The 25,841-nt window shown below is 33.2% G+C and overlaps 2 protein-coding genes across 4 annotated transcripts in view; one reads left to right on the top strand and one right to left on the bottom strand.

Annotated features, from left to right (window-relative positions):
- The first annotated feature begins 199 nt into the window (after positions 1-199).
- Dap160 (dynamin associated protein 160) lies at positions 200-10,630 on the top strand. The gene is made up of 24 exons (XM_088196901.1): positions 200-300; positions 388-526; positions 595-693; positions 765-843; positions 2,805-3,503; positions 3,575-3,677; positions 3,748-3,877; positions 4,151-4,261; positions 4,338-4,402; positions 4,800-4,982; positions 5,052-5,163; positions 5,221-5,307; positions 5,376-5,489; positions 7,558-7,642; positions 7,704-7,796; positions 8,146-8,298; positions 8,366-8,548; positions 8,620-8,827; positions 8,896-9,019; positions 9,085-9,293; positions 9,363-9,498; positions 9,567-9,659; positions 9,727-9,835; positions 10,334-10,630. Exons 2-24 carry the CDS (start codon positions 404-406, stop codon positions 10,399-10,401), a joined length of 3,366 nt encoding a protein of 1,121 aa, XP_088053027.1. The 5' UTR covers positions 200-300; positions 388-403; the 3' UTR covers positions 10,402-10,630.
- A 1,072-nt stretch (positions 10,631-11,702) lies between these two features.
- Positions 11,703-25,841, bottom strand: part of LOC148230024 (uncharacterized) — a 99,747-nt gene continuing 85,608 nt past the window's right edge. For 2 of the 3 annotated variants that reach the window (XM_088196898.1, XM_088196897.1), the window contains 4 exons: positions 20,198-20,284; positions 18,232-18,388; positions 17,986-18,156; positions 11,703-15,588 (listed from right to left, as the gene is read on the bottom strand). In XM_088196898.1, the coding sequence (XP_088053024.1) occupies positions 12,317-15,588; positions 17,986-18,156; positions 18,232-18,388; positions 20,198-20,212 (3,615 nt within the window). In that variant the 5' untranslated portion in view covers positions 20,213-20,284 and the 3' untranslated portion in view covers positions 11,703-12,316. The remainder of the gene's footprint in view (positions 15,589-17,985; positions 18,157-18,231; positions 18,389-20,197; positions 20,285-25,841) is intronic. The other variant, XM_088196899.1, reaches the window with a different exon arrangement.

The raw sequence follows: 25,841 nt of genomic DNA, 5'->3' as shown, positions 1-25,841 counted from the left end.
TTATTATTTGTGTAACATATTCATAAATTAGCATTTATTTCGGTAGTTTTGTATACCGTGACTTTATATCACATACTGTTGCTACTTTTATTTACATTTTACTTATTCAAATCGTATTTATTATCAAGATATTACGCGTTGTTTGACACTTCGAAAAGTGTGTCAACAACCGCTGGTTTTCTATCGATGCCATTCTGTCAGTTTCCTTCTGGCAGTCGTATACTTTGCCAATACACACTATACTCCAATTTAATAACACGTAGCGCATAAATTACACATTGAGGCTAGTTGAACGTAAATGTAAGTTAACGATATATATATTTTAGAGTTGATTAAACTTTGGCATATATAAGATGGTCGTTTTTTATATCTCGTTTAAATAATCAGTAACTGGGAAACTACAATGGCGACCGATCCATGGTTTATTCAACCTCACGAACATCTGAAGTTCGCAGAGCACTTCAGAAATTTGGGACCAGCAAATGGTATGCTGGGCGGCGAGCAAGCTAAGAAATTCATGTTGCAGGTATTTATATGAAGAATTTTTAACTTATTGATATACAGTTTGTACATCAAATTATATAAATATTTTAGTCGCAACTTCAGCCTCCCATTTTGGGACAAATCTGGTGTTTGGCTGATACAAACATGGACGGAAAACTCGATTTGAAAGAGTTTTCGATTGCCTGCAAGGTAGTTTCAATTTATGAGTACTTATAATAAGAAGAAAGCTGCTCAATAATATGATAAATGTATTTTTTCAGATAATTAATTTGAAACTCCATGGAATTGAAATACCGAAAGTACTTCCTCCAGCATTGATTGCATCTCTCAGTGCTCCTGGTAAGTGTTGTTCTATTTTTTATAGTTGATTTGTCGATAATAGTAAAATTTTACAGATTAATATTCAACTTCTGATGTTTTTAAATTACTAAAAGTCGAACTTTGTTCCATACTTAAAATATATTTATTTCGACAAATGTAACATGAAAACATCTGAAACACAATCGAAGTATTTGTTGTACTTGTGTATCACTGATATAAAAATAATATGGATATGCTCTTTCACATATCCTGCATCGGAACTTTGAATACCATTATTCATATATTTTAATAATACCGTTTTTATCTTTAAAAAGCTATTTAACATGTTTTTTCTATTAACCTTTTAAATGCAGATCTATTCATGCCATGACCAAGAATGTCCAGGCGCAAATGGCTTACAATTTATGTCAAATATTCGACAAGTATTTAAATTTTCAATAATGTAAAAAATACTTGAGATGTAAATTGACACGTTTATTTCCTTTTATGAAATAAAACGATGTGTATGCTCAAAAAAATTAATTTTTTAATTCAATAGAAACTGCGTCGCATATAGACGTTGATTATGTAATTATATGGCTGCAGTGAAAGGTTAAGAGCGCGCCCCTTCTTATTATTATTGAATTCAATATTTAGCAAGTAATTGTAAAAAGTATTTTTTTTAAATTATTTTCAGCCCTAGCAATGCTCGTGAGTTTAACAAAAGAATAAAGACATATCATTACCAATAAAAATGGGAACATAAATATTTTTTTAAATATGACTTTAAATAAATGCTGTTGCTTATAATGCAAATCATTTGTGGCGATTGCGAACAAAGAAAATGTCAAATCATATTTTCAGACAATACACTTCAAATATGAAACATAATATCCAAGATATATGGAAATATGCAAAATAAAAATTAAAGATTTGAAAGTTAATTTATCGTTGCAGATAAACATGTTTGTATGAGCTATTAATAAACCACTTGGAGCCGTTGCATCTTTTAAAGTGGGTTAAATATTAATCAAAAAAAAAAAAGTATTTGTTGAAGGAAATTTAATTAAAGAATCGTTTTTGCCGACTGCAAATTCACTCTAATCAGATTTTAAAAATAAAAAATATAATCTTAATCGTATTAAAAATATACAACTTTTGAGAAATAGTCACGAGACAAATTAAAAAATAAAGTGAAGATATAATATGTCAACTAAGAGAGGACATAATATATCCGCAACCTTTACCAAACTTAACTAAAAAAGAAATCAAAAACCTTTAATAAACAAAGAAATTAAAACAATTGGTCAAACAGTAAATTTTTGTCAATAATTTAAAAACTTATAAATTCATTATTAAATTTTAACTATTTAACGAGTTTGTGGTCTTTTTGGGCAAATTCTTTTTTTTACTCGTTGAGTTGTGCAATCTATTTTAATTCTTAATATTGCCCCAAATATATTTTATCGGTTCAATTAATGATTATTCCAAGGTCAGCCAGTTCTTTCCACATATTTTAAAATCTTTTTATAGAGTATTATTTTTTAATTTCATTTTAACTGCATTGATCAAATTGCTTTAAAAAAACCTTATTGACTATTTTCCATGAAGTTGCAGTTCAAATTTGAATCCGCGTAGTTGTCCATCGAAGTGATGAAATAAAAATCCTATATAGTATTATAATCCACCGCTTTTACTATTCCGTCGATAAAGTCGATACCTTCCATTCTGGAATATAAGATGCACCACCAGATCATTTGGCTCTGTGGATTTTGCTTAGTTTCCTGGAGACATTTCGCTATCTTGACGACAAACGTAGTGCATTTCATTTGATTGTGACTTGTATAAATTTATTTTACTCTCATCAGAGAACTTCACTCTTCCTTAATCCAAAAAAGTTCAGCTTTTGTGTCGTTTGGCCCATTTCATGTGTGTTACATATATTTTATTGATGCATACTTTTCTCCTAATCAAATCTAATTCTACGTTTATATTTTTAGGTTCTGGTGTAACTTCGCCTCCCATGAAACCAATCTCGCCGCCAACGGCTCAACCAATTATGCCCATTCCACCTCCAAAACCACCTCAACCAATAATGGATATGTCGTCAGCTCCTTTAATATCTCAACAACCTATGGCCCAGCAAATGATGCATCCAGTACAGCCAATGATGGCTCCGACTCAACCAATAATGACCACAACTCAACCGTTAATGTCAGCCGCACCGATGATGCCAACACAGTCTTTGATAGGCGGAGTTCAGCCGATGATGCAAGCAAATCCACCTCTAATTCCATCCTTGCCATCCCAAATGGCTCCTCTGATACCAGGAATGCAACCAAACATAGCTCCGACTCAAAATATACTGCAAGGAATAACTTCTCCGCCGGCCATACCACAGATGAGGAGTCCGCCAAGTATGATACAACCAATCACGTCGACTCCTTTACCTGCCGGCTTAATCAGTCCGCCGCCAGAGTTGCAAGGAATGGTCACAATGCCTTCGCTTCCAGCTGAGTGGGCAGTGCCTCAAGCTTCACGGCTCAAATACACTCAACTGTTCAATCAAACGGACAGAAACAAGACAGGATTTCTAAGTGGACCTCAAGCTAGGAACATATTGGTTCAGTCGAGACTGCCGCAAGCCACTCTTGCCAAAATATGGGCTTTGTCCGATCTGGATTGTGATGGAAATCTCGGTAAATATCAGATTGATTAATAAGTATATCAAAATCGTAATCTTATGCATATTCCTAATATATTAAATTAGGTTGCGATGAATTCGTTCTCGCCATGTATCTATGTGAAATGGGAACAATGGGTGAGTCGATACCTTCAAAGCTCCCGTCGGAATTAATTCCGCCAACATTCAGGTATAGATTTATTTTATATAATATATAATATACCCTGATGTTTTTATACTACCCTTGATTTGACTTATAGACGAGACTCTATCCTGAGCCCTGGAAGTCAAGCTTCTTATGAAGACAAGAGAAAAGAAAACTTTGATCGAGGCCAAGCCGAATTGGAACGTCGAAGAGCCGCTCTATTGGAGATTCAAATGAAAGAAAAGGTGAAATCTTAATTATTAATACTTAATAATCATTTTATCGTCTTACACTACCGAAAGTCATTAATTGTTTTATATATGTACATATGTATTGTCTTTCCATAATATCAATGTACTTTCTCTCATATTGCATTCACTAATAGGCCGCTCAGGAAGAAGCGCAAAGGGAACAGGTTCGTTTATCAGATGCCATTTAATATAAAATTGATTAGGTTTATCATTAAAAATATATTTTTAATCATTATATGGATTATTAATGTATGTTAAAATATTCAGGCTGAAAGGGAACAAAAGGAGCGTGAGGAAGCCGAGAGACGCGAAAAGATTCGGTTGGAGATGCAAAAGAGAGAACACGAAGATCTTAAAAGAAAGCAGAAGGAAGAGCAGGTATATGTAATTGCGTTATTTATGGTCAACGTTATATAATATTGTTTTATATATTTAAGATAAAATTTATATTTAGGAACGACGCGATGCTGCAAGAAAAGAAATGGAAAGACAGTGCCATTTGGAATGGGAGAGTAAACGGTGTGTATTCATTATCTAAAAAAAAACGATTTAAGTAATCAATGCAAAAATAAAAACACTCATTTAAATTTTAAATAAATAATATAGAAAAAAGAATCAATATATTGGCTAAATTTTGTAGCCATTGTGTTTCTGTGCAGATTTATATTTGTGTAATTCTAGCAGATACATTATACAAAGAAAGATAAACATTTACATATGTTCATTTCTTATGATCGAGAGAATTTTATTTGCGACCTTACAAGCCGTCGACTTAATTATGCGTCATTAATAAAACTATAGTTAAGAGCCGATGACGCGTTTATGCGTCATCAGAAATTTAAAAAATGCGATTTTACAGAGAGAAATAGCTGCCAGTATAGTGCTAATTACATTATTCCATTAATTTTATATAAAGCACTCAAGAACTACAAATGATGAGAAACCATGAGCAAGAGAAGCTGTTGGCGTTGAAAGCAAAAAACCAACATCTCACCATCGAACTGACCACAGTGAACAGCCGTGTTCGAGATCTGACTCAAAACATCGTCGACACAAGAGTCAGCGTTGCGGATGTCAAATCGACGATCGATGGAATGAGGTCAGATTATTTACGTGATGATTGATGAGACAATAATCGAATTATCAATAATGCTAAATTTATTAACAGGACTACTAGAGACACGTCCATGCAAGAAATGTCCAAATTGAAAGCTTCAATCAAAGATTTAAATGCCAAACAAATAGCTTTGAATCAAGAGAAAGCTCATTTGGAAGCCAAAGTACGTAAATGTATAATATAATCGAGCTATAGGTATTAATTGGTTTATTTTTTAAAGGCTAAAGCTGGCGTAGACGCCGCTTCGGAAGACGGAATCAATAAGTTCAATAATATGGAGCTGGTCCTTAAACAATTGAAAGATAAGGTGTGTGGATTTAAGTTATGTTTTTTGATTGCCGTCTATTTATTTTAATGTGTATTTATTTTTTATAGATTGAAGCTGCTAAGGTTATCGTCGAGACTAAGACTGGCGATGTACAAAATAACAAAGCCCAACTTGCCGAATTGAATAGTTATATTGAGAAACTATCCGAGAAATGCCAACAGGTAGGTTATTTAAGATTTAACGCAAATAACAAGCGATTTAGATTATTCAAATTTTGCAACTATTCATATTGAAAGCAAACTCTTAGATGTATGCAATATTTGGTTCAGCAGTGGGAAGACGAAATGTCTGAGGGGCGGATTGAGGTGATAATCATTATCAGGGTCCTGAAGTACAACTAAGTTATTTTTTTAATAGATGACATTCAATTCAATACGCATTTATGTTTTGAGTGGAGTCTTACAGAATAATCATGCAGTTTGATTTATATATGTTTATATGGTTCAGTGATTATTGCGCACAGTTTTTAATGTTTTACTTAAAAATAGAGAAAAATACAAAGCATTTTAAAATAAAAGTAAAATTTATTCTTAATAACGGCTAAATATTTTTGCTAAATATTATATATGAAATTTAATTTAAATTACTAATTTTATCGTATTTTTTTTTTAAAAAAAAATCACATTTATTTTCTATCACTAATAGAATATATTTATTCACTTTTTATTATCAATAGAATATATTTATGGAAAAAATGTACATTTTTGGTTTCAATTTTGATATTTTATATGCACACCAAAAGGGTTAACATGCTAATAGAGAATGTAAAATTATTGCGTGTGTAAATTCATATAATATTTTACCAAATAATATATGCAATTGTGAAGAACAAATTTTAACTTTTGCTAACCCTTTCACCGCGGCTGATATTTTTGCATGCCATTTCGAAATTTGTTTCTATGTTGGGTTTCGTATTCATGCCATATTTTTTTTTAAATATTATGGTTTAATAAATACAAGTGATTTACAGCTTTAAATTATACCAAATAAGCATATTAGGCTCAACGGCTTATGGCACCTTCAAGTGCCTAATGAGTACTGGCGATTTTCTTGATGACTTCTATAAAAGCCATCCACGGTGAAAGGGTTAAACACAACTGGGTTAAAAACCCCTGCTTTACAGGTTGGCCGACCAAATATATAGTAATCTACATAAACTTATATATATTTATATGTGTGATATATATCTTAAATTTGTATATTTTGACAAATACTAAAATATGATGTGTATATAAATATGTATGTGTATATTATTACATATGTATATATATGTGTATATTATAATAAAATATATTAATAATAAATTTCAATATTATTATATTAGGTGCGGAATTTTCTTGTGTGCGATCATCTATGTTCGCAATTTTCTATGTGTGAAATTTTCCTGTACGCAATTTTTGTTTTATATTCGGAATTTTTGTGCGCGTAGTAATCTAATTACCATTTATTATATAGGCCACAAATTAAATGGTCAGAATAAAAATCAAATTTCGGTCAAAATTTTATTGGTCATAATTATAGTATTGAGGGTCAGAATAAATATAAAATGGTTAGAATAAAATAGCATACAGTCAGAATAAAAATATAGGACGATCAGAATTAAAATAATGAATATTTATAATTATATTATTCAAGATCAGAATAAATATCAAATGATTAGAATAAAAATTGCATACGGCCAGAATTAAAATAATGAATAAAATAAAAATAGCATACAGTCAAAATAAAAATTTAGGACGATCATGTGAATTAAAATTTTTTTATAACGTTCATAAGTATAAATGGGCAATAAATTATTTAGTTTAGAAATGTCTTCTAAAATATCTCGCTCGCACCAAAATTGTTGGGTAGATTCGATGCGAACTAGCGAGCGTTGGTTATTAGAACAGTGAGCACCCCATGAATAACTCTCAACAAATCTGAAATGAATCTATTTAATTGTATGTAGGATGCGAAGGTATTCAGAGTGATGAATGAAGAGAAAACAACGACAGAACGGCGGCGGAAAGCGCGCTTGGTTTGTTGTGTTGACATTTGACAATGTTGCGAGCTCAACCAAACAAGTTGGCCCTAAAACACCTTGATAATGAAAATGATTCTGACCATGTGTCAAAATAATTCTTACCATTTAATATGAATTCTGATCATCTAATATTTATTCTGACCTTTCACTATAAATTTTGACCCAAAAATTCATTTATGTACATATATTGATTGCCTTTTTTTTAGGTCTACTCTCTGTGGGAGACTCGTAAAACCGAATATCTTGCCATGGCCGCTTCTCAAACTTCGCGTTCAGCTTGGGAAGATTCTGGTAATTTGTTGGATTATGTCTGTAGGTATACTGATAATTAAATTATTTGTTTAATTTATAGGAGCCGCTTGGGATACTCCGGCGGCTACTGCCGATTGGGGTCCGGGTGAAACTACTACTCAAAGCTCTACTTGGGATACTTCTGCTTCTGCAGGTATTTTAATTTTATACTTTTGCATCGTTTTCCTTAATCTATCTTATATTTATTCGATGATGGCTCTCCACTAGACCATCGCATCAGAGATATTTTTGTCTCTGTATCTTACAGCATATCTGATTACAATTTATTGTTTAATTCTGCTCTGAAAAATCTCTATCAAAAGTATTCGAAGCATTCTCCTTTGATAAAGCATTTAATCTGGAAGGCATTGATTCTCCTTCTCTCCCTTATATTATCGGTCTATCTCTCAACCCTATAAAGGAGTTCGGAATCTAAAATTAAACTACACAAACATTCGTTGTGCACTTGTGATAGTAGATACTTTATTTTAATTGTTTTTTAGCACCAGCTGCTTCAGGAGGAGATGTCAAATATAGAGCTGTGTATGAATTCGTGGCACGTTCAGTAGATGAGCTCTCTCTACAACCTGGCGATATTGTGATGATACCAGCCGATCTTAAAGCTGAGCCTGGATGGATGAGTGGAAAATGTCGAGGTATATTCAATTATTTAATATGCCATGTTCAGAAGGAAAACGAAACGCTCAAGTGAAAAATATTCAGGTCAATCTGGATGGTTCCCTGAATCATACGTGGAAAAAGTGCTGTCTCCATCTGAAGGTGGCAGCGTTTTAGATCAGACTGCTGGAATTGAACCAGATTCTTCTAAGACAGTCCTGGAAGGTATCGTCGAGGTTCCGGAAACCTTGAGCGAGCCCGGTCAACTGGATCAATCTTCACTACCGAGTAAGTCTAATCACAATCTCATCATCACTTTCCTTTATATATGTATATCAAAAATGAACCTCCTTATTTAGGCGTAGCTGATATTCAAAGTGAAGTTATCGAATCTCAGAACTTCAGTGCGCCCGTTGAAGTTCCAGCTACTGTCGGCGGTGAAGGATATTACATAGCGACGTATCCTTATAATTCTATGGAGCCGGGCGATTTGGTATTCCAAGCTGGTGATACTATTCTAGTCACCGAGAAGAACGGCGATTGGTGGACTGGAAAAGTTGAAGACAGGTTTGAAGTGTTTTAATATTAATTTGTTATAATAATTATTTTTGATTAATATTATTGCTCTATGATAGAATCGGAATATTCCCATCGAATTACGTTTTGCCAAAGACCGGTGATGCTACACCAGTAGCTGCACCTCCTCAACCTAGTGCTATTTCCATGGTTGATCAAGCGGCTGTGTCCCAATTTGCCGATGTAAGTAAAACACTTGAGAGATCTTTGGAGTTTGTCCATATCTATTATTTAACTATTGATTTCAGGAGCAAAAGCCATCTACTCCTATATCAAGCGAAGTGGCTGCCATCACAGAAGCGAGCGCTGGACAAGTCGCCGCTGCGATCAGTCAGATGGTCGGCGGTCGATCTTCTGTATCCGGAAGAGATTCTGTGTCCGGTCGCGATTCTGTATCCGGTAGAAGCGGAAAGAGACCGGAAATTGCTCAAGCACTTGCTTCATACACAGCTAACAGGTTATTTAAAACATAATCAATATCGTGATTCGAGGGTTAATAAAATAATACATTTTTGGTTCTTTACAGTAACGAGCAATTGAGCTTACAAAAAGGACAGTTGATAATGATCCGCAAGAAGGCTGATAGTGGCTGGTGGGAAGGCGAGCTGCAAGCTAAAGGTCATAAGCGACAAGTCGGATGGTTTCCGGCTAGTTACGTTAAGGTCAGTTTATTTTTATTTTAGCAACAATTACAATAGTTTTACATTGTATTTTTTTAAATTTGTTTTAGCTCTTACAAACTTCTGGACGTATGTCAGGACGTACTACGCCTGTATTATCATCTAAAATGGACATCTTGTCTCAAGAGCAAGTTATCGATAAAGTAAAATCTTAATTATTCTATAATATTATATTTTTGATTTGTTTACTATTAATAATATTTATATTAGGTAATCGCACTTTATCCGTACACTGCTCAAAATGCTGATGAGTTAAGCTTTGAAAAAGATGATATCATTGCGGTTACTAATCGTGATCAAGATCCTGCTTGGTGGCAAGGTAATATATTTTTTATTAAATTTTGTAACCAGCTTCGTCAAGTTAAGAACAACAATAATTCGCCCAAGTTTGGTGGATCAGCATAATAGAGCTACCAACTTTGAGTTAGTTTTTGATATAGTATCCCACTTGTGCTCATGGAAATTAAAAACTCAACTAGATAACTAGTTACTTTTATTCTGCTTTATTTTGCTAGTTTTGCAAAATAAATGTGCTACAACTGGCATCATTATTTGGATTGAAAAATTGATTTCATCGACTTTTACATTATATAGTATTTAATTATTAATTATTAAAGATATGATTTTTTTTAAAACATGTTATCAACTACCATGCTACATTTTAATATTTTAAAAACAAATTGCGCTGATCAAGAAATTTGCAGCAGAAAATTCAGAACTTTTTAGTGGATCAGACAAACTTTAAAAATTAGTTTATCTTATATATAATTGTTCTAAAACTTCTGTTTTTTAAATTAACATTTTATTATTATTTCAGGTGAATTGCGAGGAATGACAGGACTGTTTCCCAGTAACTATGTCACCAAATTGGTTAACGATGGTTAATATATTATTACATTACATTAAAATCAATGAAATTTTTAGCAATCTCAATATATTATAATATTGCCTATAGTGGTTTCATCCAATTTGCTTGATGCGTTATTTATATGTATATGCATTGTTAGGCATGAATTTTTAGATGAAATATTCTATCAAATGTTAAGAATAGCAAATTATTAACCAAAAATGTTGTTAGCACAAATAATCCAAATAAATATTCGATGTTCCTCAACTTATTGTTTCAATTTAATTGTTCTACCATAACCTCCAGAAAAACCATTGGTATTTACATGAGTTGGAAATCTCCAATTTTTAATGCAAGTAACATTGATTATGACTATTTAAAATTAAAAATCAAAAATTATTTTGTCTTAAGTTAAAAATACCTTTTTTTCTCTAAATCGTTCTAAAGATTAGACAGTTCAACAGACAGTTTCGACAGACAACTCGGCAGAATCACTGCACGAAGAACCAGAGACCAGAGAGACTCGATATTCACAACAATGTATTTTTTTCGTTTAATACCATTGCCCACTACTGACACCTGCATCTTTGTTATATATCGATATAAATTTGATATCTGTGTGCAATAAACTGTTTAATAAGCAGCTCTCCCAGCGTCATTTGAAGGTAGGGGGGTAGGTGGGATTTTACTGACACGATTTTATTGCTTTTGGCGTGAATATTTGACTTCTGAGAAGTGATAATTGTTTTTGCGCCCTTCTATTGACCAAAATTCGGTTTGAATATCCTTTTGCCAGTACTCTCATATCAAAAGTCCGTAATAATATTGGTATGGACTGCTAGAATACTTCTGTATTAGGCAAAAAATCCCACCTACCCCCCTTCCCCTCAAAAGACAATGAGAGAGATCCCTATTAATCCCTATTAAGTTTATTGCATATGGCTTTATATTCTGTACTTGGAGTCCGATGTGACACGCTTGATTTGCAATGAGGAAAGTTGGCGTGCAAGCTTTTGTCTCATCATAAATGCGAACATTTGCCACATGAGAGTTTTTCAGTCATCTGTAAATGCTGCCTTCTATTATGACTAGTATTATCTTGAGAATCATTTACTAAGTATATAGCTATGAATTACATGTTGCAAGAAGGGAGGTGGGAAGATAGACTTACCTTAGTCTCAATATTATTTGCTCAGACTGTAAAATATATATTATTTCTGACAGCACTCCGTCACAACACCTTACAAACAGATGAATTGCAAACATTTATATTTATACTGTGTAGTTCTACTTTAAAATAAGAATGGGTTTTATATTAAGTTTTTAATAAAATAAACGGTTTATAAAATATTTTTTATTCAAATAAATACATTTTTTATAATAAATACTTTAAAACACTGTCGTTTTGTTGTTGTACGACAAACTCCATGTTCGATGGCAGCTTTAATCGGTCATTAATTCTAAATAAAAATACTTATGCAACCTTTTATCTGTATTTTTCATATAATAAAAATAATAATATACAATAATTATTATTTTCTAATAGAGGTCTTCAATAAAAAAGTGCATTTTTAATAAATAAATATATGGCAGTTTTATATAATACAGACCTTAGAACAGTAAAACACTGAATACATACATACAAATTATAATAGTCTTATAAAGACTCGACGTATTGTTTCACTAATTAAATATATAAACAGAAAGTCTTAGTTTTCATCACTTTAAAAACCCTAACTATTAAAATTAACGTTGAAAACGAGGACTATCTATAAATACATAGATATATCGCAGATGATCATTAAATACTTTGCCATTATTTCGTTATTGTCACTTAAATAAGTTCTTATCCTATCGTACATAACATATCCGCATGCATTACAATCTTTTTCAACACGAGTATTTCAAACATTCAATCTTTGTCTGACAAATTATAAATAGATCTAATTAACCTTATAACTGTTCATCAGCCTTTGAATCGATCTTCTTAACTATCTTATCTCCGAAGTTTCCGTTTACAGCGTCGTACTGCTGAGCATTTTTTTGACTCTCATCATTATCGTCGAAAGCGCTTATAGTCGTTTCCACTGAAACTTCAGTCACAGTTTCCGTAGAATCGTTCTCACCCTCCGTACCCTCGTCCGTGTCTCTATTCTCTACGTTCTTATTCCTAGGTTGTTCTTCACTATTATAATCGTTTTCATACTCGTTTTTATTATTACTATTAAAATAAACTGCTATCTCATTATCGTCGATTATATTCAAAGGAGTTACTATTTCAGGAGCATCATCTTTTTTATTAATTCCAAACTGTTCCAAAAATGATTGAGTGAGCTGCTTATCAGACTTTTCTGGAGCGACTACAATCACGGGCCTATTCTCAGACCCTTCAGATTCAGAATCATCTTCATCTGGATGTTGGTCTCCTCTTAATACTTTTCTGCTTTGTTCAATACTGAATCCTTTAGGTTGTATTTCATAGCCCTCCGGAAGCACCAATCCTGATGGAGCTTGATTCAAGTCATAATATTGATTTTGAGGTATTTGTATTTGTTGTTGTGGTACGATTTGAGTCTGATGCGGTTGTTCTATAGCTTGTAAGATAGATTGCAATAATCCATCAGATAATACTTGTTCATGAGGTACGTGATCTAATACTTCAGCCCTCGGACCTAATCCATTAGCCGGTTGGATCTGGAGAGTATACGCCCCCAGATTTCCTTGAATTGGTATATTTTGCAGACCATGCAATACTTCATAGTTTTGTCCTAATAATTGCTGATGTGGAACATCTTGGCTTGATTGCAGTGATAGGCTTTGGAACTGTTGGAAAGAATTGTCATGATTTATACTCAACGATTTGCCTTTTTGATCCTTTTGGTTCTTCTCTGAATCTGTTATTGAGTTAAAATCTGAAGTAGTGCCTTGATTTTTGGCTTCAACTCCATGTATTTGTACCACTTGAACATTTGATGACGATGAAGCTGAATTTATATCAATGTTTGCATTTTGCTGCTCAATGCTCTTCGCTGCTTCGTATAAAGCCTTATGGTATGGACAATTCTTCAAAATAGCTGCAGCTAAACTAGCTGCATCAGTTCCTATCACAGTTTTTTCAGAATTCGTAGAAGCTTCGGAATTTAATGACTTTCCGTCAATGGTAGTAGTGACTGAGCTCTCGAGGCTCGGCGCTCCATAAGAATCGCCTAATACAGAAGATTCAAAACCACCTCCTATTGAAGAAAATCCTGAAATATGATTGTTCTGAATATTTCCAGAATTGAAATTGATAGGATTTCCAGTTCCTGGTAAGCTATAAAGATTCGTTGGTTCTATTGAAGCTTGGACGCTAAAGGAATTGCCAGAGTTATGTGAAAACTGCACTGGTTCTTTTTGAGGCAGCTCTTGTACTGGTGGCGGAAGATAAGTTCCTTGTCCATGGAAATTTATGCTATCGATTCCTAGATGATCCTTCTGTATAACATTGTGTCCAATGTTTTCAAGCAAGCCCGAAGGAACTGGCTCTCTGAAGCTGATGGGTCGTTTTGGTGGACTCACCCCCAATGGGAACAAGCTACCAGTTCCTAATGATCCCGAAGGAGAGCCGTAAGATATTGCCAAATGTCCATGAGAAGGAGGTTTGAATGAATTATGCGGCGGCGGCGGAGGTGGAATGCCATACTTTCCGCCAGGAGGAACGCCGTAAATACCACTCGGTGGTCTCAGTCCGAAATCAGATGAAGGCAACAACTGCCTTCCAGGGTATGGACTCACCGAGGAGAAACTTATAGAAGGAGGCGCGCGGAAGTCGTTGGATGGAGCAGAGTGATGACCTCCATTTCCAATTTCAAATCCTAAACTTTGCAGCACCGAAAACGAATTTCCAGCGTCTTTAGAAACGTCTTTTGTAACAATCTGTGAGGCGGAATCTAAGGAGCCTCGATGCTGGTTACCTTCTGTGTAATGAGCTTCGAATACTGTCTTAGATCCTTGTAGGCCGATTCCAGCATCGCTGTGTGACGATCCGAGGATTGAGTTGAGATCGATACCTTGCAAACCTTCATTGCCAGAAACGCTCGAGTATCCAGTAGATACGAACGAGTTAGATGATTGGGAATGGCCGGAACCTCCTCCGCTGGTATGGATATCTATAGAAGAAGGAGCTCCGTAAGATATTGACGGTGTTCCGAATCTTACTCCATTTGAATGCAAAGATGAGATAAAGCTACCTTCATTGCCTGTAGGTGGCGGCGGTGGAGGTCCATAATTATCTTGGATTCCTTGAATACCTTGTATACTTTGGATACTTTGAATACCTTGAATACCTTGGATGCCCTGGATTCCAATTATACCGCCTCCATGATGTCCACCGGGTGGTTTCGACACAAGTCCAGGAATTGGTGTCCATCCATCGTATAATATATGTGGAGGCGTCGGTGGTGCTGGGATTCCAGGATGAGCTGGTTTTGGGTCTGGATCTGGTTCTGGCGGTCCATGATGTATTCCAGCAGGAGGAATATACACCTCCGAAGAGATCAATTGCTGAGAGAATTGCTCTCCTGGACTAATGGGTCTGCCAGGTGGACCGTAAGTATCTTCTGGTATTGGAAACAAGGGTTTTAATGATTGATTTTGCTCAAAGTGTACTATTGGAGGACCGTACACGGGATGAGGTTTCTGTAAAAACAATGGTTTTTGAGCCAATTGCACTTTCGGCGGCCCATATTCTGGTCTTGGTGGCCCATATGATATTTTAGGCGGCTGTGGGTAATGCTGTATTTTTGGAGGGCCATACTGTATCTTCGGTGGACCGTATTGTGGTTTGGGTGGTGCGTATATCGGCTTTGGAGGGCCATAGTGCTGTTTGGGTGGTCCATATTGGATTTTTGGTGGTCCAAAGATCGGTTTCGGTGGACCATATTGTATCTTAGGCGGGAACTGCGGTTTAGGCGGTCCGTATTGTTGCTTTGGAGGACCGTATTGGATTTTTGGTGGGCCGTATTGAATTTGGGGAGGCGGTGGTGGTCCGTGGTATTGGTTTCCAACTTGGAAGTTTATCTTTGGTATTCCGTACGTCTCGTGGGGTATTTGAGGAGGACCGTACGTTTGATGAGGTATACCGAGTTGGGAAGTTGGAGCTGATGGTAGTATGTCTGGCGGTAGTTCTGGATATTTTATGTGATTTGATGAATCGTCAGGAACGCCGTACACTGGAATTGGAAGACCTGGAGATTGACACAATTTATTAAAATAATAGTAACACTGTACAACAAGATCATTGCGACAAATATAGCATAAACCATTATATAAGATTTTTTTAAAACATCTCGTTATTTAGAAATTTTCCATTTTATTTTTAAAAACATACTTCAAAATTTATCGCTTTTCAAAACGTTTGGACAAAATAAACAAAATGTCTTTTTGTCTTCGACAGTAAAATAAATATTTATAAATATAGTAAGCTTCGTATCATATGGTGGAAATGACGTTGTGAGCAGACAAATTTCGTGACACCAGAGCTCACCGTTCGAGAGTTTTTGTTGTTAACATATTTTGCTTTAGTTAAGATTTTAACTTATTTCACCATAGATAATAATTTATTATATTTAATTATTGAATAAAAAAATATTTTTGATGTGTATAAAAATAAAAATTACTTAGTATGTATATTTACAAAATTATTATTTTTAATTTTAACTAAAATCTACTGGCGTCCGTTTTGCGCTATGCGTTCATAATTTTGCCCTAGCGCTCATAATCTCGCGTTTAAAATCATGCTTTTTTATAAGTGTAATTTATTGTTTAAAATATCAGAAAGGAACAAGAATGTCGGTCATCGTGTTTCGTACATTTCGTTTTTTTGTTAGTAAATATTTTTTGTTATAATATTTTTCGGCAAAATATGGCACAAATAATTGTTTTACTTGAATAAAACTTGATTAAATTTATTTGTCACAAAGATTTGATAAATTATTTTTAAAATTATGCGCTGATTTCAAAACTGATTTATCGTATATCGTATTTAACTAAAATAATGGTTGTCTTTCTTATAATAATTTTTAATATTCTGACTATATGTATTTTAGTTACTATACTAAAAATTCTTCTTTGTTTATCAACTTTCGATATTTTAATTTTAGTTGCCATAAAAAACTACATTTGCTAGAAAAAAAAAATATTTGAGCATAATAATACAACATAGGTAGAGGTAAAAAAATACAAAAACAACTAAAAAGAACTATACAAGACTAACACTACAATAGCAAAAACAAAATTATTACGACTTTGATTTTGTATCGATTTTTATACAGATGTATAATACATAAGTTGACATTTCAAACTTAAAAATCCATAATTATAATCAAGAGCAGTGCTTCTTAAACTTATCAAAAAAACTGAAAAAATAAGGTCGTCAAAAAAACAGTATTATTTTACTAAAAAATATTTTTATGCGTACATTTTTATTAAAAATATTAAAATACTTGATCTGTTTTCTTCATAAAGCAAAAAAATAAACTGCTACAGATGTGATCGATTATTTATACATAGAAAATTAATATCCAGTTTAATTTCGAATTATTTCGCAGATTTGCAATAAAGCCAAGACCAGTGCAGTGGCGTAGCTAGGGTATGTGCCGCCCAGGGCGATTCTTAAAATTGCCCCCCCCCCCATACATTTTTTGCAAAATAATAAAATCAGAATTGCTTAAAATAATAAATTGGTTATTATTAAGATCTTGTTATTCGTGGATTTATATGTGATTTAGTGCATTCAGGGTTAAGAACCACACTAGACGACTCCATCGCGAATATGCCCCAAGCAAGTGCCACCCGGGGCGGCCCGCCCCATCCGCCCCACCATAGCTACGCCACTGGACCAGTGTTATTCTTCTCTTAGGTTCGCATAGTTAATTATGATAAACTAAACTTTTACCAAACTTCTGCAATACTTTCATTAAATTAGACTAAAAGGGAATTAATTACTACCGATTTAAGTAGTATAAGTATATTTTACCGATTAACCATAATTTATTACTTTTGGTTCTTATATATAATATATATTTTCTATAAATTTCACAGATGGGAAGAAACTCAACAGAGAATACAAATTGTTTTTGTATATTTGATTAATACCTTTTGGTATTTAAAATAAAAATGTTAATATATTTTCTCTAAATATCATATAAAGAATCAATTAATTTACTTTGTTAAAAAATGCAGTAGAAACTTTCATACATTTCTTTGCATAAATTGGTCTTAGATAGACTTTTTAGAATATTGACTTGAGAATTATAAATATTAATATATATTTATTCTAAATACCTTACTAGGTAAATAAATGATAACTTTTATAAAAAAGTACTTAGCACTATTCAATTTTAAAAGACCCTTAGTTATGATGTTAGTTATATATCATAAACAATCATAAAAATGTAAATGTTTTTGACTATTTTGTATAAAACGGGAACCTATAGGGAATGCTAATGATACAGCATTAAATCATCGCTTATTTTTGTGTATTATATATATTATATGTAAATAGATTTATTTTTTATCCTTGTGACAAAAAAGTTTAATATTTGTATACAGTTTAATAGAGACATATTATATGTGAGTGTTACCTAAATCTGGTTTAGATGGAGGTCCGTATGAATCAGATATTGGTATTGGTTGAGGCGCTATTATATGCGCTGAGTGGTCTTCTTGAGGAGGTCCATAAGAATCGGCAGGAATTGGTTCTCCGTACGAGTTCGATAATCCGCCTACTGGAATCTCTCGTTTTTGCGTTTCAACTAGATTACATAACATAAGATATTAGATAGATTATAGTAAAACATTGTTAATGAAACATTGTTAAAAACGGAAACCTGACGCCTCTGCGACTAAATCCTCTGCGTTTTGTATCTCGATTAGTCCTGGAGGTCCGTCCTGGTCGGAAGAACCGGAATTAACTACAGCGCTGACTGTAGACAGCAACAAAACTAATCCGAAAGCTATGCTCCATCTGAATTTGGGGTGTCCCATCTATAAAAATTAGCAAGCGTATGAGACGTGCAAACTCGAGAGATTGCTGTCTACGAATTTAGAGAAGCACGCATCTCCGGCACACAAACAAGGACAATTTATTTACATCTGAAACGGAGTGAAAGTCCGAACTTGGTACTGAATACAAAAGTTCCCATATTGAGAACTGCACGCTGCCTTTTCTTTTACGAATATTCTTAAAATGCGGAATACAATGCGACTCGTTTACATTCGCTACGGTTAAAAATTAAGATCACGGTCAGAACTCTCAGTCGTGACTCCGAAAAAATAAATTATAGCTAAAAACAATTTTTTAAATTTAACAATAATTTGATTGTAGAATTTAAAGCTTTTTAATATGACGCAAAAAACGATTGATTGTTTCAAGACAGCTTCTAGAGAAATTAAAAAATTTTCAAAGTTAAGTAAAACTATACCCTATTCAGAAATCACAAGTTAGTAGGCAGCAATTAACAACAGCATTGTATTGGTCTGCTTTTATTAAATAAGTCCGTAATAAAATTTTCATATATATCATTGTTTTTCCGATACTCACCACGTCTGGATTTTAGAATTTATTTGTTTAATGGTTTATATTTAATTTTATGTATAACTCTGATAATAAAATCTTTTATTCATATGTTCTAAAATAGTTAATCATTCACTTATTAAAGAAAAACGGTTTTTTAATTAAAAAAGTATTTTTCACCATAAGTATAATTTTACTCCAAGGCTTTTACAATATATAAAAATAAATATAATTAAATATATTTTTTAACTAATAATTTTCACCATATTTTCATATAAATTATACCAAATATTTTAATTTTTGTTATATAAATATAAAAAGGATCAATAACGATCATATCAATTGTATATACGTATTGACTTGCGAGGTAAATTATAGGGGTGTAGTTTCTTACTTATGAATATTGGCAAAAGATACAGAGCTCCACTGACTATGAATGTTAATGTGACTATACGATAAGCCGTCCATACCCAACGTTATTTCATTTATTTTCAGCTATTTCACTTCTATGACGTGTTTCAATTTTCATATAAAATATAGAAAATAAGTACTGCTGTTTCAATTTACAACACACTAGTGTTGCCATGCGTCTTTGTTTTAATAACACAATACTGATTAAATAGGCCAGTCTAAACAACTTGTCTTGAGTTTTTTTGTGGCTGGCAACTCTGTTCTCAAAAAAATAGTATTTTTTCTGTATAATAAAATTTAATTAAAGAACGAAATATCTATTGTGTAGTATAAATGTATTAAGTCTGAACATTAACAAATTACATTTTTACACATAAATAAAAAATTTAAAAATGGAAGTTTTTTTTTATTCATTTGACAGATAATTGATCATAAGACTATTAAAAAGTCCTAATGTTTTTATCAATATGTAGTTCCGCAAAGAAGAGATTTCTGGTTTTTGTTTTAAAATAAATGTCTTTCTATTATTTAAAATATTACTAGCAAAAGAATATTTAAGCATTAGGCGCAACACATGACTGTATGATGTATTCACGCACGTATTTAATTTCCCCTTTTGTTGACGTTAGAAAGTGACGTGTCTTTTTGTTTGCTTTATCAGACGCATCTTATTTAAAATTCTCTAAGACAATCGCAGAAGTTTCTAACTTTTATATAACGACAAAGCGCAGTGACACGACGAGAAGCGGAAGAACAAAAGGAACTGAAAAGCATCATAAGAATAAGAAAAGAAAGGGGGAGTTAAAAAAATATCGATGAGTCACTTAAACACACTCGTGCGCTTTCCCGTCGCTACTTTTTATACTTACATTTCTTACTATCATGACGCCGTCTCTTTGATGCGTAATTGTGATTGGTCACATGAAGGTCCGCTTCCGAAGTGTTTTGATCTGAGTCTGAAATAAAAAACAAGCAATTTCTTAATACGACGAACAAATGAAAATGTTACATATGTATGTACATGCGTGAGAACCGAATGACATAAGACTGCGTAAGCGCAATTTTAGTTAGAAGGTGGAATTATCAGATAAGTATAATATATGTAATGCTTTCTCACGCTTCTTGGGTCATTGTCGTCTGTAGATGTACTTAGGATCATATTTTCTTTGGAATCGTTTAATTACACTGAGTATTCTCACGTTTATTTTAAATGAACGACCGTGTATTTAAATTGTAATACAATGGATTTATTGAGGTCTAAAATGTTTTTTACCAGGTTTGCCGACGATTTTTTATCTATATATTTGTTAGTTGCCTTAAAGTGTTGTCAAATATTAATTATACCTAAGAACAATTAATATCCGGCAAGTGATCTACCTGCACGAGATCACATGTGACGATTCCCTCGTACTTGGTTGCTTCCGTGTGTTCTCATGCGGCCGTGCCACATTTTCCACTGTCATTTTCACCCATTCACATGGCACGGTCTATTGGCCTCCATTACTTAATCACACTTGATTTTTAGCGCATCGTGTGTACTCGAAATGAGCGTTTGCTTTTTTCATTATTTTAAAAATCACATAAATACAAATCCGGACGTGTTCGATAGCGCCCTGGTTTACGGCACACTTTACCGACGATATGATTCACACGCCGCTTTGCATAGCTGTCTCGTTTTTAAAGCTAATTATTCAATTAAAAATAATTCGATTCAAAGGGGAGAAATTACTCGGTTGAAGTTTTTCACAGTAGCAACATTGTACGGAGCCGGCGGCGTTCAAATGTCAAAGAGCTTTGAATTTGACGTTTGCTTCCTGTTATTCTATTCCTTAATTATGTTTTTTTTATTAAGAATAATTTATATTGACACATTAATAGCAACTAATCGAATACGTTTTGATTTACTTCGTAGGTAATGATGCAAAATGATTTTATTCGATTAAATATATAATTACAATCGCATCCGCATCTGTGCATTGATGTATGTGTACGGCGGATTTGGCCATAATCTTAATTGTATCGGCCCACATTTTTAATACTCCTCTTTTATAAATTCCGACATTGGAGTCGATTAAATTTGTAATAAATTCAACGTCGGAAAAACGAAAGGCTCGTAACTTATAAATGTATACACATTTTTTCATGCTTTTTTTATCTGGACCAAAATGGAGAAAAGTGAAAGGTTCCAAAGTCAAGTTCAAGAGTGGTTTCTCACGTTGGTGAAACACGTGTTTTTAATTTGATATAAAATTGCAGGACCACTCGAAGGCGTGAGCTGACCCATTCTCGATAATTGCGGTTCAATGAAACTTTTATTTTTAATGATATTTATTGAATGCATTATATTCTGAATATTTAAAAGTCAATTATTCCATTTCTACGCGTTAAAACCTACAATTATACTCACCGTAGGATATCATTTATGTTACTAAGTAATATAAATAATATCCTACGTTGCTCGCACACTTTCCCTCATACATTAACAATAATTTCTTGGTATAAAGAATTTATATATTCAATTGTGCTATGACATTAAGAAAGTCTTGGTACTCTTTTGGTATGCATCAATTAACATTAAAAAAATCTTTTTAGAATCATTTAACACATTAAACGACACAATTTATCTCTCAGCGCCGTTTACAGTCTGACAGTGCATTATTGTTATATCGCTCTATACATACAGATCGCATCTAGATGTGTCCCACATTACCAGTCTCGGCTGACCTTAGAGATTCCTCTCGAGATAGTGTGCTCGATAGTTTTTTACGTTCTTGCATTTTATCGAACGGATCGAGTGTCGTTCATGAGCCTTAACTATACCAACTTTCCATACAGAACCTCCTGACACAGTCGTGACTAGGATCCATGAACGAGAAAACACAGCTCAAACCCTACAAGATCCATTTCGACCGAATAATTGATAGAAAACGTAATTAATAACGATATTATGGCACGTGATATTGAAATTAAGACGAAAAAATGCGGCGTGTGGGATGGAGGTCAATACCAACAAAGGAGAGAGTGATTGTTAATGAAATATTTATTGCCGGACGGGCCGCTCTATAATTGGGATGCTTGTGGTCGTAAATCTGCAGTCTTTACTATAAAAAATATCAGTGTCGAATTGAGTCGGAAATTGCTGGAAAACGATCGGTTTTCTTTTGTCGGTTCAAGACTGATGCAATTTAACGTAAGTAGCAATTATCGGAGATAATCTGAGGAAATGTATTTTTATCTTTTAATCACGCAATTAGTGATGGTTGAATTTGATGTTATATGGTAAAATTATCAATTTTTAGATATTATTTGCATCATCTTTATAATTCTTTGATTGTATAAATAGCGTAAAGAAGCGAATTTGTTATATATGTATGTATATAACAATTATTATATCAGTGCGTTAAGATTTATCGCGAAATCGATCATTGTACTATTTTACGGTCAAAATATATTTGTATGAATCGAGTTAAAAATATTTGTGTATATTTATACTACCATAGTTTATAATAAATTAGATATTCTAATAAGTTATTATAATATATAAAGTCTTATACCTATATCTTATCATCCTTTGGAATAAATTTATAAAATAAAGTAACATATTTTTAATTATTTATTTTATGACAATAAGAGAATATTCTATATTTTTAATAAATGTTATATTACATATTCTACACCTAATAAAGCAACAATAAAAAAACCTATAGTTCATTTTACTTTTAAATCCATTCAGATAAGAAGTGATATTGCTACCCAATAATGTATTCTAATATTCTAATTTTTTTAAATAATGTTTGGGATAGAGACCAATATGGGCCGAATTGCATACATCGCTCCGTTTTTTATACTGAATATTTAATACAATTCATGTGTATTAATGACAATCACTTAATAATAAGCAACACAGGTAAATATTAATTACACTTCAATAATTTGTAAAATGTGTCTATACGTTGTTGCCATGCGAAATTATTTTATAGAAATAATATGATAATATCAATATATTATCTGTCAGAATAATTCAAATTCAATGGTCATATACTTAATATAATATATAAAACATATATTTATGATCAAGAAAACTTAAAATTTGGTAATATATTAGTAAAAAAAATAATATCAATATTTATTTGTTAAAATCACTTTCACTCGCTTTTAGGAGAGATTAAAATCCATATTTAATTTTCACAAATGTTTCACCATTCTGTATAAAATAATCACCAAAATGAACTTTAGAATACAATAAGAAAATGTGCTTTAATAAAATAAAACCTGAACAGTTTACAAATATTGCAATATTGCGGCGATGATTAGAGAGTAAATTGATTGTATTTAAGAATGTAATACCCGCACTTCACTCTCCGAAAGTTGTCCTAGTGGAAGTTCGACCGAAGTCGGTCAAGGTCGCAGTTTTTCGAACAGCGTTCGCACAGCCGGGAATTTCATACGCGTGCACGCTTCTCAACCTCGCGTATTATAACTACGTGCGTGTTTTAAACACAAAAAAAATTAAAGCCAAATGGAGAAAAAGGAGATGGTGGATGATTGCAATGCACCGGAATAGATCAATGTTAGTAAATAAGACATTTTATGTTGAATCGAGGCTTCACTGTCACTAATAAATAATAAACAGGAAACGTTCAAGTGTGCAACTAATGAATAATTTCTATTATTTTTTAAGGAAAAGTATGGAAAGTCAATTTGCTGAATTGAGATTTTATATACAATATATAGCTTAGGTCTTTCTCTTTATGATACATGCAAAATTGACTGCGGATTTTTGCGGTTTTTAACACATTGCATACCTTAAAAATGTATTATTCTTAAAAATGGGACGGGGCTTAGTCGCGAAAGTTACGACCTAAAAATTTGTTCAGAATCACCAAATATACACATATTTAAAAAAAAAAACGATACCGGGTATGATAAAATGCTAGTCAAATACTTTTTCTTAATATAAAACAGCAAATTTGTGACATATACAATTTTTTTTTTTTACGCTACGCGGCTAAATTTTTTTATTACGCTACGCACGGCCGTTAAACACGGAATTCCTCTTCCTCGGGCCTACAATTAAAGAAATGTTAACGTCAAATTTAAAATACAGTTTTGTAATGATTGTAATTTTTTAATAATATGGTTACCGTGGTAAAATCAGTAAACGTCAAATTGTGGATCGCGTACTAATGAAATAAAATAAAAATTTGTTTGGAATGACTAAATATATACATATTTAAAAAAACGATACCGAGTATGGTAAAATGCTAGTCAAATACTTTTTCTTAATAAAAAACAGCAAATTTGTGAGATATACAATTTTTTTTTTACCCTACGCGGCGAAATTCGCACGACCGTTCAACACGGAATTCCTATTCCTCGGGCCTACAATTAAAGAAATACTTTAAATAATTGTATTTTTTAGCACTTATAATATTATATATTTGACTAAGAGCACTTATGGAATCAACTAAAGTGGAGAAATAATTTTGGCCGTCCAGATCGGGCAAAAATACCAAACAGTGGCGCGATCGTGAAGACGCCTATATTAAAATTGAATCGTTCTATCTCAGTTTGCGATAAACCATCTCTATCTCTCTCTCTCGTCACGCGAGAGAGCGAAAGGGAAAGTATCTCGCCGCTCGCGCTCGAAGCGTTTTCGGGTATGACTTTCGGAAAGCGAGGGAATTTTCGGAGGCGACGAAGTCGGCCGCCTCGACCCAAATTACCCCCATTTTACCTCCCGTTCGCGGTGACCTCGGAGAACTTGCGAGAGATTTTAGCGCGGGGACAACCGAGCTCGACCGAAGTAAGCCCGAATTTTCACATTATATTTCCCGTCCTTGGCCAACTGTCGCCTACTTTCGGAGAGTGAAGTGGAAGCTTAAAGCTTCCACTTCACTTTATTAATTGTAGGCCCGAGGAATAGGAATTCCGTGTTGAACGGTCGTGCGAATTTCGCCGCGTAGGGTAAAAAAAAAATTGTATATCTCACAAATTTGCTGTTTTTTATTAAGAAAAAGTATTTGACTAGCATTTTACCATACTCGGTATCGTTTTTTTAAATATGTATATATTTAGTCATTCCAAACAAATTTTTATTTTATTTCATTAGTACGCGATCCACAATTTGACGTTTACTGATTTTACCACGGTAACCATATTATTAAAAAATTACAATCATTACAAAACTGTATTTTAAATTTGACGTTAACATTTCTTTAATTGTAGGCCCGAGGAAGAGGAATTCCGTGTTTAACGGCCGTGCGTAGCGTAATAAAAAAATTTAGCCGCGTAGCGTAAAAAAAAAAAATTGTATATGTCACAAATTTGCTGTTTTATATTAAGAAAAAGTATTTGACTAGCATTTTATCATACCCGGTATCGTTTTTTTTTTAAATATGTGTATATTTGGTGATTCTGAACAAATTTTTAGGTCGTAACTTTCGCGACTAAGCCCCGTCCCATTTTTAAGAATAATACATTTTTAAGGTATGCAATGTGTTAAAAACCGCA

This window comes from Plectrocnemia conspersa, unplaced genomic scaffold (assembly GCF_051122295.1).
Source record: "Plectrocnemia conspersa isolate PC_06_02 unplaced genomic scaffold, ASM5112229v1 ptg000011l, whole genome shotgun sequence".
Taxonomy (NCBI): Eukaryota; Metazoa; Arthropoda; class Insecta; order Trichoptera; family Polycentropodidae; genus Plectrocnemia; species Plectrocnemia conspersa.
The sequence above is the reverse complement of the archived record's forward strand: the minus strand, read 5'-3'. Positions and strand labels throughout refer to the sequence as shown.